At 33.7% G+C, this 13,362-nt stretch overlaps 1 protein-coding gene across 2 annotated transcripts in view; it reads right to left on the bottom strand.

Moving 5' to 3' along the window:
* LOC111044987 overlaps nt 1-13,362 on the bottom strand; it is a 97,666-nt gene that overhangs the window by 25,064 nt on the left and 59,240 nt on the right. For both annotated transcript variants that reach the window (XM_039437582.1, XM_039437583.1), the window contains exon 4: nt 6,439-6,513. In XM_039437582.1, the coding sequence (XP_039293516.1) occupies nt 6,439-6,513 (75 nt within the window). The remainder of the gene's footprint in view (nt 1-6,438; nt 6,514-13,362) is intronic.

Genomic DNA, 13,362 nt, shown 5'->3' with positions numbered 1-13,362 from the left:
AATTATAATATAGTGTTGGCTAGGAAAATCTGACTCAAATGAGTACGGTATACAATTAGTATGTAATATTCAAATTTTAATCAAATTGCACACTTTCTTGATGAACTACGCGTTTTGCATGAGGATCAATGAATTCTGAATCCGTATCATATTTATTCTCCATTACTATAATTATCATGACATTCTTTTTTCAAGACTCAATAAAGTTGTAAAATTTCTCAATCACTCCAGAATCCTTCAAGGCTCGCGCAAACTAAAGTATGTTTTGAAAGTAGACAAGCTGTTGAAAAGAGCAAAGCCGAATAATGAGGGGGAACTTGTATAGTTTGAAAAGCTGTCATAAGACGGAACTACCGGTATACACAGCTTCCAGCTGAATATGTTATTGAGGGGTCTTTTTCATACACGACATGACGGTTTCTTTGAGAACATTCATCCTTTGTCCAGATCATGTTCCCCACATTGTTCTGGTCTTTCAAAACCGATTTCAGAGCATGCCGACATTTTTGACAGAAGTCAACATAGTGATATCATGATATTTTCATTAAATGTATTCATTTCCTAATGATTAAATTTTTATTTTTAATAGATCTAGTGCTAATCACAACATTTTGAAGAAATAGGAGTGTCAGTTATGTTTTTTAATCTAGTTAATTAATGAATGGTCTTATTCATCTGCTAAAAACAAAATACAAAAAAAAACTTCACCAAAATGATAATTATAATTGAGATTTGAGATGTATTTTGTGGATAGCTTGTTCTCTAGATAGTGGCAGTAATAGAGGGAGATTTTAAACCAACATGAAATATTATGATATAATATCATGAAGGAAGTTAAATTTGAGTTTCCCAGAGAACGATTGATTAGAGATTGATTTTGAGAGAAATCAATGCACTGAAACACTGTGAATAGAACGTTAACAGTGAGTGAAATCCGAGTATTTTTATTGATTTCATCACTTTTCATATGTGCTGATCAAAACCTTTTGATGATTGTCTCTCAATATAATATTATAATGCCAATTGGAATAAAGATGAAGAATTATATCCTAGAATAACTAAAAACCCTCTTTGCTTGATTTCTCTTCACTTGTGTAGTGATATACAATATGTGGTCCACAGATTATCATCATCAACTCTTATTGGTGAAAGAGAATATCCTGACCATTGATATAGAGAATAAGATTAAGAAGAGCGAAGTCCGCTATGATGCCACTGCGCTAGTGTAGCTACCAGAAATTTCGGGCAAGAAGTCGGGTATTTGTATTCGCTGTGTAGAAAAAGAGCCTTTTTTAAATGATAATATTTTTTTATTGAAGCAATAAAAAATATTCAAAGTATGGTAGTTTCATGCAGTGCTTATGGATGTACGAATCTGCATGCGCCAGATAAAAATATTTCTCTTCATACATAAGTATTTTTATATTTTCATCTGTCATGTTTCATGCAGGCTAAGCCTAGTGCCAAATGATCGTTTCAAGGAATATTGTGCTTAAGTTGATTCATTATCATTATTTGCCAAGTAATAAATATAAGTTTCGGTAATATTATAATAAATATTTTATTCCATAGATCCAATATAGGTATCCATATTCCATTCCATTAATTTGTCTTATATTGTAATATTTGTGAAATATGAAAATATTGTATGCTAAATTTGAATCATAAAAAATATTATTTGCTAAAATTGTCTATAAATTCTTCATCATTGCTATTGTTTTATTTTTCCCGTTCTTATAATATGTAGTTATTTATTATCTTATATTAAATATAGGAGTATAGAGTATAGTTAGGTACCTACTTAATATATATTAATTATACTTAGTTGCAAAACGAATGAGAAACAGTTTCACGAAATATTTGATAATGATTAATTTATTATTATTTGCCATCTAATAGAATATAGGTACGGTAATATTAGCGATCTATAATTTTTGTTTTATTTTTCCCGTTCTTATAATATGTAGTTATTTATTATCTTATATTAAATATAGGAGTATAGAGTATAGTTAGGTAGGCCTACCTATAGCCTACTTAAGTTGCAAAACGAATGGAAACAGTTTCACGAAATATTGTGATAATAGTTAATTTATTATTATTTGCCATCTAATAAAATATATGGTAATATTAGCGATCTATAATAAATGTTTTATTTTCCATATTCTGAATACATGGTAATAGGAAAATATTGTAAAAATGAGATTCATTTTCTAATAGAATGGATCAAAATCTGTAGTGAGGTAGGTTCACTAAATTAGATGTTTGGTCGAGTAAAAATAATGTTCAATGAACAAATCATTGTATCATATGGTAATGGAAATGACGAAAAGTTGAAAAAAATTATATTGAAATCCATCAAGTATGTCGAAAGATATAACGCAATGAAAGTCGATGTTTTCCCATATAAGTCTGTCTGGGCGCCTGACTTCTTGCCCGATATTCAATGGCGACGAGAAATGAAGGAGGCATCATGCTTCCAAACGCTTGAAGGTATAGCTTAGTCATCTAACTATATATATCAATGATCCTGACACTGTAATGGATATACTTTAAGGTATTCATGATTCTCAATTTCAAACCAATTTTCGTATCAATAAAACTCAATCCTACGACAATAAAAGGGTCATTAAAGCTGAGCTACATCAAACCTCGTTGAAACTCCATAGCCTACTATAGTGAATATCATTTCCCTCTTTCAAACTGAGCCCAAACTGAAAGCAATATGAAACTACAATATCCACAAAAATGCACTTCTTTTCTCATAGATTACATGGAGTTTAACACAGGGGATGGGAATCCTTTCTATTCACAATGTACTTCGCTCACATTTTAATATCTGCATCTTTCTTCCTTGCTTCATAATCCCAGTTCTCCAACTCTCTCTCGTGCACAGAGTAGAATGGAATATTCTTCTAATGTGAGTGTAATAAGAACAGTCTGAACCGATAAGCAGGCCATTTCAAGCCGCTGGGAAATAATTTCCACACCAGCTATTGTAGTCTATGTGAATTTTCCAGAGCTGAAGTTTTTCGAGTGGCTTCATACTGGTTGGTGATGATCTTCTCTTTTTATTACTCACTCCCTCTTCTATCTCTCTCCCACCCCTTCTAATCCCTATCTCCGTCCCTTTCCAGCCTCGCAAGCTATCTGGGGTTTATTCATCGCTGTTATTAAAACGCCCAAGGATATACATCTCAACCCACTGAAAAGTAAACATGAATTCACTATTAAATCTTCGTAAATTGCAATAGCTCTGAGCCCTTTCACTCGTACTTATTGACGAGAAAAGTTTTAAAATGTGGAGTTTCGCTACCTTCGTTCCACGTTGCGTTCAATATGATGGTCTGGTGTCTGGTAGATTTTGAAACCTGGGGAGGATTTCAGGATATGGGTCAGGTTTGAATAATCATTTCCAAGCAAGAGAGCAAATATTCAAACTTACTGAATTCATACAAAAATAACTGAGTTATTCATCCTTGATCTTTTTACCCCCGTTTAATTGATATTGACTTTCAATTGATTTGTTTTTCATCACTTCGGTTTATACTTTTCCATTTTTGGATGACGTATAGGGCCAATTGGATGTTCAATTAAAGGATACTGGTTATTTTCTATAATTATTGGATTTTCCTATTCATTTATGCATTCATTGAAGACATGAACATAATGTAATCTATATATATATATATATATAATGGCACTCACTCACTGCCTGACTGACTGACTGACTCACTCACTCACTCGCATAACTAAAAATCTACCGGACCAAAAACGTTCAAATTTGGTAGGTGTGTTCAGTTGGCCCTTTAGAGGCGCACTAAGAATTTCTTTTGGCAATATTTTAACTCTAAGGGTGGTTTTTAATGGTTCAAAGTTCGTCTTTTAGCATGTATATTCTTCTTATTCTCTTAATTATAATTGAAAAATGTCCATACCATATGTTAATATAAAACTATAATCTAGAGAGAGTACCTCTTCGAAACAGTTGTTAATTGTTAACTAAATTATAATTTTTTCAGGTTGGCATTAAGTTGAGTTGACTTTGTTAGGTTGGCACCAAGTTGAACATTGGAATACATTTATCGCGGAAAAATTGATTGGGCACTACTCCTTCAATCAGAGCTATTCCTGGGAACATTATATTACTAGCCGTCAGGCTCGCTTCGCTCGCCATATCCGTTTAGCCAGACGTTTAGTCTGGACCCCCGACTGGATCGTCCTAATATACGATAAAAATGCTCAAATGAAAAATGCAGGCGAGCGAAGCGAGATGTGGATAAGCGGATATGGCGAGCGAAGCGAGCCTGACGGCTAGTCATATTATATTGATAAGATTGAATACAAATCATTGAAATAATGTTTTTTTGGAATATCCTATGAATCACTCACATACTCTTCATATTCATATACTTATTCAGTTTTTATATTATCTTGAATTTAAACTGAGTGTTGCTCACCCTTTACCAAAATAACGCAAAACCACACTTTGATCAATCAGTTACTAGCTTGTTATCCCAACCTTATGAAAACTTGAAACTATACTCATCACAAATGTTTAGTGATAAATCTCGTTGATTCCTGAACTTTTAACCCTTAAGTTCCAATTTGACCGTAAGAGAATGCATGCCACATATTCTCAACGATATTTCTTCCATATAAATTTTAAGAAAATGGAGTCGCTAAATTAAACTGATTCATCATGTCCTTTCCCTGTGACCACAGCCTGAAACCTGATTATTCCACTTCAAATTGGTAATTTGACATCAGTTTTTATGTGTATGTATATTGATTGGCATGAACTGGAATTGCTGTTCATTACAGAATCGGGTGTTCATAGAATTTCATTGCTTTTTATTTAATTTTCCTCTGAAAATTGTATGTGAGTTGTTTTCCTGATTGAATTTCATCCTCCAACTCATATCTGGTTATATTGACTCTAATATCTTCGAGAACAAATAAAATGTTGATGGGACACTATAACATTGTATTTTTCTTGTCCCTTGCAGTCTTATGTTATCATGTAGACACTATAACCATTTATCAAAATTTACGATGAAAACTCAATTTCATCACATGCTCTTTTATGCCGTGATATAAAAAACTGGCATTCGTCTGCTGGTTCTTCAAGCTTCATCCGTCATCACTTGTAATCATTATTTTTTGAGAATCGCATAAAATTTTTATGGCAAATCAAAGCAGATTGGACCATGTTGCGTTGGTAATATCTGTAAATATTTGGAGTTGTCTTCTCCTCATTTTCAGAAATATATTCTCCAAACAGGATAAATTCGATTTTAGAACTTTTTATATTCTTCTCCCAAACTCAATCTCATCAAAATGTTTGATGCACTGGATCATGAACAAAAAAATTGTGAATAATCTGAAGATTGATGCTCATTTATGCAACATTTTATAATTTTAGGTTTATGAATGATAAATATGTTTTTTTACAATGTGGAATTCAATCTAATATACATGCACATATTTATGAATAAATTCAGTATTTATTTGTTTTTATCAAATATTTCAAACGACGTTATAACAGTTTCTATAATACCGTACACTTAAGCTGCGTTTACATCAAAGTTATTAAAAAAAATGTTTATTTCTTCGTCCTTATAGATTCTAGTAGATTGAACATAACTTATCATACACATGATGAACATAATTATGTGTTTGTCAAATTCCGTTCAATCTAATAGAATGGAATGGAACGGAATGGAATAGAATGGAATCCATATGGACGGAAAAATGAACCTTTTGTTAATAGCTTTGGTGTAAACGCAGCATGAGTAGAGTAGAGTATGAAACTTGTGATGGAAGGCTGATTAAAAGTGGCTTTATTCCTAGCTCTTATCACCTTGATACATCTACCTCAATTTGAATCTTTGTTCCTAAGGATTTTACTAGTATGCTTTGTAGTTTCTTGTATACTGTTTTTATTGGAATTTTTATTGAAATAGATGAATTGAAATTGGAGAAAATTGAAATTCTTCTTTCTTGAAGAAGTGGTAGAGTGGACAGTGGACATTACTGTACGAAATTCGCCTCGTCAGCAAGTTGAAAAGTGATTTTATCCTATTCTCTAACCAATATTTAACTTATTTCCACTGAATTATATCTGATGAATTGTTCCGAAGAATATTGTCATGAAGTTTCTTGTTTTCCCTTCTACTAGAGCCAGTTACACACACATATATTTTTGGACGTTCAATTGTTTGCCGTCCTTATGAATTCTATCAGATTGAACGGAGCTTGACACACACCATCTGTTTAATCCAATAGAATTCATTAGAACAGCAAAACATCGTACGTCCAAAAATCGATGTGTGTCTAACTAGCCTAACAATAACTTATTATTACTATAAAATATTGAAATTAGATAAACTTTATTCGGAGAGAATGCATTTTGTAGAATAAGATAAACTGTATACTTACACAAGTGTCTTTCAGCGAGCAAATATAATCCCTATCTTGGGCATTGGACTGGATGTCCTGGCAAGTCTCCCAGCACTGAAAAAAACAGAAGTTTGTGATTATTTCCAAACAAACAATTATTTGTTTAAGATTATTTATAAGATTATTTCCAATTGAACAAACAATTCATTGTGAGAATATTCGTACTGTACTATCATGTTGATGGAAGAAGTACACTGTATAAGTCACTGTTTAGAGAAGATTCATTACAATACTACCTAAAGATACAACAGAATGGAAATACAACAATATTCACAAATATGATATACGTATTTACAAAAGATGAGTACCGTATTCACGAATAAATAGATGAATATCAAAAGTCTGTTACTCTATTTATCCACTTTTGGACGATGTATGGCACAAATATATATGTCCTTCATTCAAACTAAACGTCTGAACAATATCGAAATACATGCGGTTTTTAAAAAAACAAATGTTAGCGGCCCTAATCAAGCAGGTTTTATTCGTGTTTTGGAAAAAAATCGTTGCATTGATTTCAGATACAATGAATTGTATTCAATTGAGTGGATCAAATAACAAATTCCAAGTAATGAAATGTTTCTTGACAGACCTGCTTGGTCTTGGATGCTGGATTGACTATTGATTAAGAATAAAAATGACAAAATTTAATAGTACAAGAAAAATTGAAGTTGAGGAGTGGTGGAGAGGTCTTTAAACTTCTAACTCCGCCCAATACAGATATTTTCATTTAATTTCAATAAATATTTCAATATTTAAAAAAATATATTGATCTTCTCACTTTAACGCTTTGCTACTCCTTAATTGAATCATGAATTACCACAAAGGTTTATCCCACGAGGAATAATGTTCTCTGCTGAATGGAACCATAATATTATTGAATGACAATGCACGTTACTAACATCTCTCAATCCTTCCTATATGGTGGGATATTAATCTCACCACATAAATAATATTCCCTTTAAAAGTCATCCAGTTGACAATCCATTATTCTGAATCACTCCACATCCAATACGTAATATTGAGAATGGAATTGGATAGCGATACGGATCCACTGAAGGAATATAGTTCAGTTTCCAGTTCACAGTTCAGATTGAAGATCAAACGTTGATTCAGTCTCGCATAAGCAACGTTTACCGCCACAAAGTCTGTCATTATTACACTGTTATTACTACTGGTATTATCATTGTCATCAAATTGAAATCTGTAGATTACCTGGAGGCAACGGAATTAATTGCATTTAAGTTCAGTGGGTTGACTAAGCTCTAAGCGATAAATTGATGTTGGGTTGTGGTTTGGTTCAATGTATTCGACGTTCACAATTTGACCTCAAACTCAACTATGAACTACAAAATGCAATTTATAGTCATAATGCTTGCAATTTCCTCCCACTGTTTATGGAATCATTCATATTTAATAGCGAATCTCGAAATGGAAATGTACAGCATTTGATGTACTGTGGGTAATATCTATTCTTAGATTTCTGAAAACTGGGAGAAATCCCAGTAAAATAAATAACAACACAATTGTGGAAAACAATTTCACATTGTTAATGTGGTCAATGTAAAGGAAATTTTGAATATAGTTTTGATCTGTGACATTTTTACAATATTTTCGAAAGTAGTCGCCATTTATATACGGTAGCCTAAGTTAACACCTGGATAAATCTTAGCGTCTATGAGGAGAAACCTTCTACTATGTGAATAAATAAATAATCAACCACACTACTTGTGCTTGTGTATGTATCATACTGTTTGAAACAATAATCATCATACGGTACACAATTGGAAGGACATGATAAATCCACAAAAAATATGTTCTGAAATGGACTCGTCGAGGTGAATCATTTGAAATATTCGTTAAAAATACATTTGTGATTCTTCCTCATAGATTCAGTTTTTGGAGAACCTTCTCATCTATAGACTAGTGGTTCTGTGAACAGTAGACCTCGCGCAGTTATAAACCACAGCTTCCTCTTATACCACCTACACACTCTGCATGATGTTTGTAGTAGAATACTACTTGGAAGTTTTTTTCATAAGGTCCATCAGAGTGAATTATATCTGTATGTGGTGTCGGCGAGATATCGGTGTGAAAACGGCTAATGGCTATTGGGGTTGGTGTATCAGAAATGCTAACATCAAAAGCTAATCTTCTACAAGACATACTGACCTGAGTTGAAAGCAGAGAAAGGTCGAGAGACAATACTATGTTTTTTTAGTTATTGATTGCATGGAATCAGTAGTGCATAAAAATTGCATGCAATAAATACTCCACACAACACTTGATTTTTTACCAAGTTACATTGAGATATTAATCGCATGCATTGACGCATGCAATTAATTATCCACTCGACAGCTGATTTATGATAAATGGTTCTATAGTCTGATTTTTAATTTTTGTGTAGTTGAGAGGTTGATATTGTGGTAATTATTCATATTGAATGAAAAAGACTAAGAAATTGTCAAAAACCACAGATTTATTGATACTTAGAGAGACCGGTTTCGGTTATTACACCATTGTCAATCTCTGATAAACTCTATAAATAATGCAATTCAATCTGATTTTAACGGTAATATTGGAGTAGGAAGAAGACTCCTTTTTCTCTTGTATTATCCTTAAAATGCAAAATTTAAAAAAAACCTTATATACATACGTCGACGTGAAATTCAAAAAGGAACATACCTGTCAAATTTCATAAAAATCTATTGCCGCGTTTCGCTGTAAATGCGGAACATAAATATAAACAAAGAGAAATGCAAAACCGTCGACTTGAATCTTAGACCTCACTTCGCTCGGTCAATAAACTAGCTATTTCAAAGTAAGCATTTGTTCAATGTTTGGTGGAGTTTCAAGTATCATCGTTGGTTTCTTGCATTTTGAAAGCACCTTGACTTGTTTGACGCCATTCTGGCCTACCAGACGTAATTTTTAAAAAATCATACTCAACTTCTATCAAATTGGAATAGTCTCTGTGAATCTCAAATCGCATCAAACCCGTATCAAAGGGAGTTGTGAAAGTGTGGAAGCTCTTCCATCATAACTCCTCAGGTTCCCAGCTCAGCCAGCTATGAACCAATAATTTTTGCGAAGATAAGGCTGCCGTAATTCAGCATAACTGGGACGCAAATACAGAGTGGGTAATGGATTTGCAGTATAAACTTGAAGGCCATTGAACGTTGTCCCGTTGCATCGAGTGGCCTGAGGGTGCAGATACGACCCGAGTCGGCTCCGACTAATGGTCGTGACGTAGTTGAAGCATGACGTTCATGCACTGCGACCATGGCATCTCCTTTTTATTATTTGTCCCAGGTGATCATCTCAACCGTCCGCTGCACGGTGTCCACTTTGGATGGGAAATGGTAGAATATTATTATGTGTGTCTAATATATGCATTCAGGTGTTGTCTGTCGAGAGGTTTGAAGAATGTCATATGGACTGGAATATATGATTAGCAAACCAAATTTGAAGAAATATGCAATAAAAGCCTGATGTTTTCACCTGAATTGTATGTACTGTAGAGTGCGTAAGTAGATGAAATTGATTTGAATTATAGGTTTTAAAGTATCAGCATTGAGATATTCTTTGTCGAGATATCTGAAGAATGTCATATGGATAGGATTGGATTTAATGTTCAACGAACCAAAACTTGTTGAGAGCTCAGCAGATGAACCTCCTAAAAAAACAGCAGATAAACCTCCTAAAAAAATTAAGAAGGAGAATACAATTTGTTTGATGTAATTTGTTTACTGTTATAGTGGATGATCTTTTTACTGCTACATTACTGATTCATTATAGATGTATAATTTTCGATGATAAGTGATATTTGTTAGAAAAACAATGAACTATCAACGTGTTCTCTCACAAGATGATCAAAGATTCGCAAGCCAACTGGGAGATTAGCTCCTCGCAATGAACCTAGAATACAGTGGCCCATGGTATGATATATTAATCAAAACCAAAGAATGGTAATTGATAGTTTTGAATGACTATCACGAAATTCACCATTTTGATGTTTCAAATCTAGTCGATTGAGTAAGATCACCAAAGAGGTTTATGTTCTGGATATTTTCAGAATATTGAATAAATACTCAATCTTTTTACTTTCCTTGCCCTACTACCATAGGTAAGGAAAGTATTGCTTTCCAAAAAAAATTAAGGTAACCCAATTTCAAGTTTTCTATACGTTTCAAGGTCCCCTGAGTCCAAAAACATGATTTTTGGGTATTGGTCTGTGTGTGTGTATGTGTGTATGTGTGTATGTGTGTATGTGTGTATGTGTGTGTGTGTGTATGTCTGTGAACACGATAACTCCATTCCTAATTAACCGATCGACTTGAAATTTTAAACTTAAGGTCCCTATACCATGAGGACCCGACAATAAGAAATTCAATAGTATTCAATCCAAGATGGCGGAAAAAATGGCGGATAATTACTAAAAAACCATGTTTTTCACGTTTTTCTCGAAAATGGCTCTAACGATTTTCTTCAAATTTTTATCATGGATAGCTATTTATAAGCCCTATCAACTAGCATAAGTCTCATTTCTGGGAAAATTTCAGGAGCTCCGTAATATCCTTGAGAAAAATGGCGGAAAATGACTAAAAAACCATGTTTTTCACGGTTTTCTCGAAAACGGCTCCAACGAGTTTCTTCAAATTTATACCATAGAGAGCTTTTTTTAAGCCCTATCAACTGGCATAAGTTTCATTCCCGGGAAAATTTCAGGAGCTCCGTAATATTCTTGAGAAAAATGGCGGATAATGACCAAAAACCAGGTTTTTCACGGTTTTCTCGAAAACGGCTCTAACGATTTTCTTCAAATTCAAGCCATGGGTAGCTATTCATAAGTCCTATCAAATGACATGAGTTTTTTCCTTGGAAAATTGCAGGAGCTCCGTAATATTCTTGAGAAAAATGGCGTATAATTACTAAAAAACCATGTTTTTCACGATTTTTTCAAAATAACTTGACCGATTTTTTTCAAATTCATACTCTGTATAGTTATTTATCAGCTCTATTAACTGGCATGAGTCTCCTTTCTGGGAAACTAATGGGGGGTCCACCCCATCCTTGAGAAATGGACTTTGTAACCTCCTTCTCGTGCATGAGGTAGGTAGGTAGAGCAGTTCATAAAAAGAACACATAGTCGACATATTTCATCTGTAGAACAGCTGTTTTGACGACTTTAAAAAAATGACGACTAAAAAAATCATTGAATTTCAAAATTTATACAAAGGAAAAAGTACTCTGAAAACAATTATATATACACATATACAAAAGTCTGATCGTAGTTTCGAATATGAGCAAGGGAAGTTGTGTGAGTGTACCACACCAGATTTTTTTGTGTAGTTGAGAAGTTGATATTGTGGTAATTATTCATATTGAATGTAAAAGACTAAGAAATTGTCAAAAAAACACAGATTCATTGATACTTAGTAGGACCGGTTTCGGTTATTACACCATTGTCAATCTAAGTATCAATAATCTGTGTTTTTTGACAATAGTCTTTTTAAGACTATTGTCTTATAAGACTGATAGTCTTTATAAGACTATTCTAAGACAATAGTCTTAGTCTTTTCCATTCAATTTTTCATTTACATACTCATTCTGCAATGCATTCTCCCTATCTTCCGCTTTTCATGCTATTTCAAAGCTACAGTAAATCATTATTTATTTATTTGTTATATATTACCCATTTTGAAGTATTTTGTACGTTTCAAGTTGATTGTAACTCTTGTATTCCTTCCTCTAAATAACTCATTCATACTGTAGAATTGTTGTAATTCATCTTTGCATTGCATTGTAAATTGTTCATGTTTTCTAATGATATACAGAATCTCCAACAATCGAATGACAATGATACTTCACTTTCATGAGTGATTTCATTCGATATTACCCTAAATCATTGGAACCCTTACAGTTGGACTATGCACTCTTTTGAAAGATAAAAATGAAGAGGCTCACCACCAAGCAATAAGATACATTGTATGGAGAAGGATGCGAATCACTGTACTTTGGAAAGAAGTGTACAGCCTTTTTTCAGCTGTTCTTTTTCTTGTTTTCTGTGGAAAAGCGAATTTAAAAACACTTTTCTCCTTTTTCCACCAATGAGGGGATAACAACCATATAAAGCTCCACAACTTGGGAACGTCGCTATAAAGTGCTAGTATCTACATGGAGTTTCCATATCTATGGATATAGAAAGTGGGTATGACAAGAGCTCTTCTAACAATAATCACTTTATCTATAGACTTAGAAGTGAGTATGACATGGGTTCTTCCAACAATATTCACTATATCTATGGATATAGAAAGTGGGCCTGACATGGGCTCTTCCAACAATATTCAGTTTGTCGTTGTCCGAGTTAAAACCGCTTAGCGTTATGACGAGAACAACTTCATTGTCGTCCCGAGTCCTGAATAAATCTCGTGTGTCCTGCAGGATTAAGAGGTTTTCAACGGGACGCCTGCGATTCGGCATCGACACTTTTGACGGCTGTTTAATGACGATGATTCATCCATTCATTCTCTCGTTCATCCGTTCGATCGGAATTTATTGTCGGGTCTCCGCTGCGACTTAATTCCGACGTTGACAGGTTTTGAAACACGCGTTTGACAAGCGGCTTAACTCGACTTGTGTGCTCGCTTGCGCATCAATCTCTTCTCTTTCACTCATCCATGAATTCAAATGTGACGAACAAATATAACCAAGTGATAATCGGCGGCTGGTTTTAATTCCGTAGATGAGATCGGATGTGATAAACGGATGTAACGGTATTATGAATTTGATGGATGCATGTAAAGGATGATTAGTGCTGAATGATTTGAAATACAAATATAAATAATTGAGAAAGAATGTGGATCCATATCCATTATGGAGTAAATCCGAATATTCTTTATG

This window comes from Nilaparvata lugens, chromosome 11 (genome assembly GCF_014356525.2).
Source record: "Nilaparvata lugens isolate BPH chromosome 11, ASM1435652v1, whole genome shotgun sequence".
NCBI lineage: Eukaryota > Metazoa > Arthropoda > Insecta > Hemiptera > Delphacidae > Nilaparvata > Nilaparvata lugens.
The sequence above is the reverse complement of the archived record's forward strand: the minus strand, read 5'-3'. Positions and strand labels throughout refer to the sequence as shown.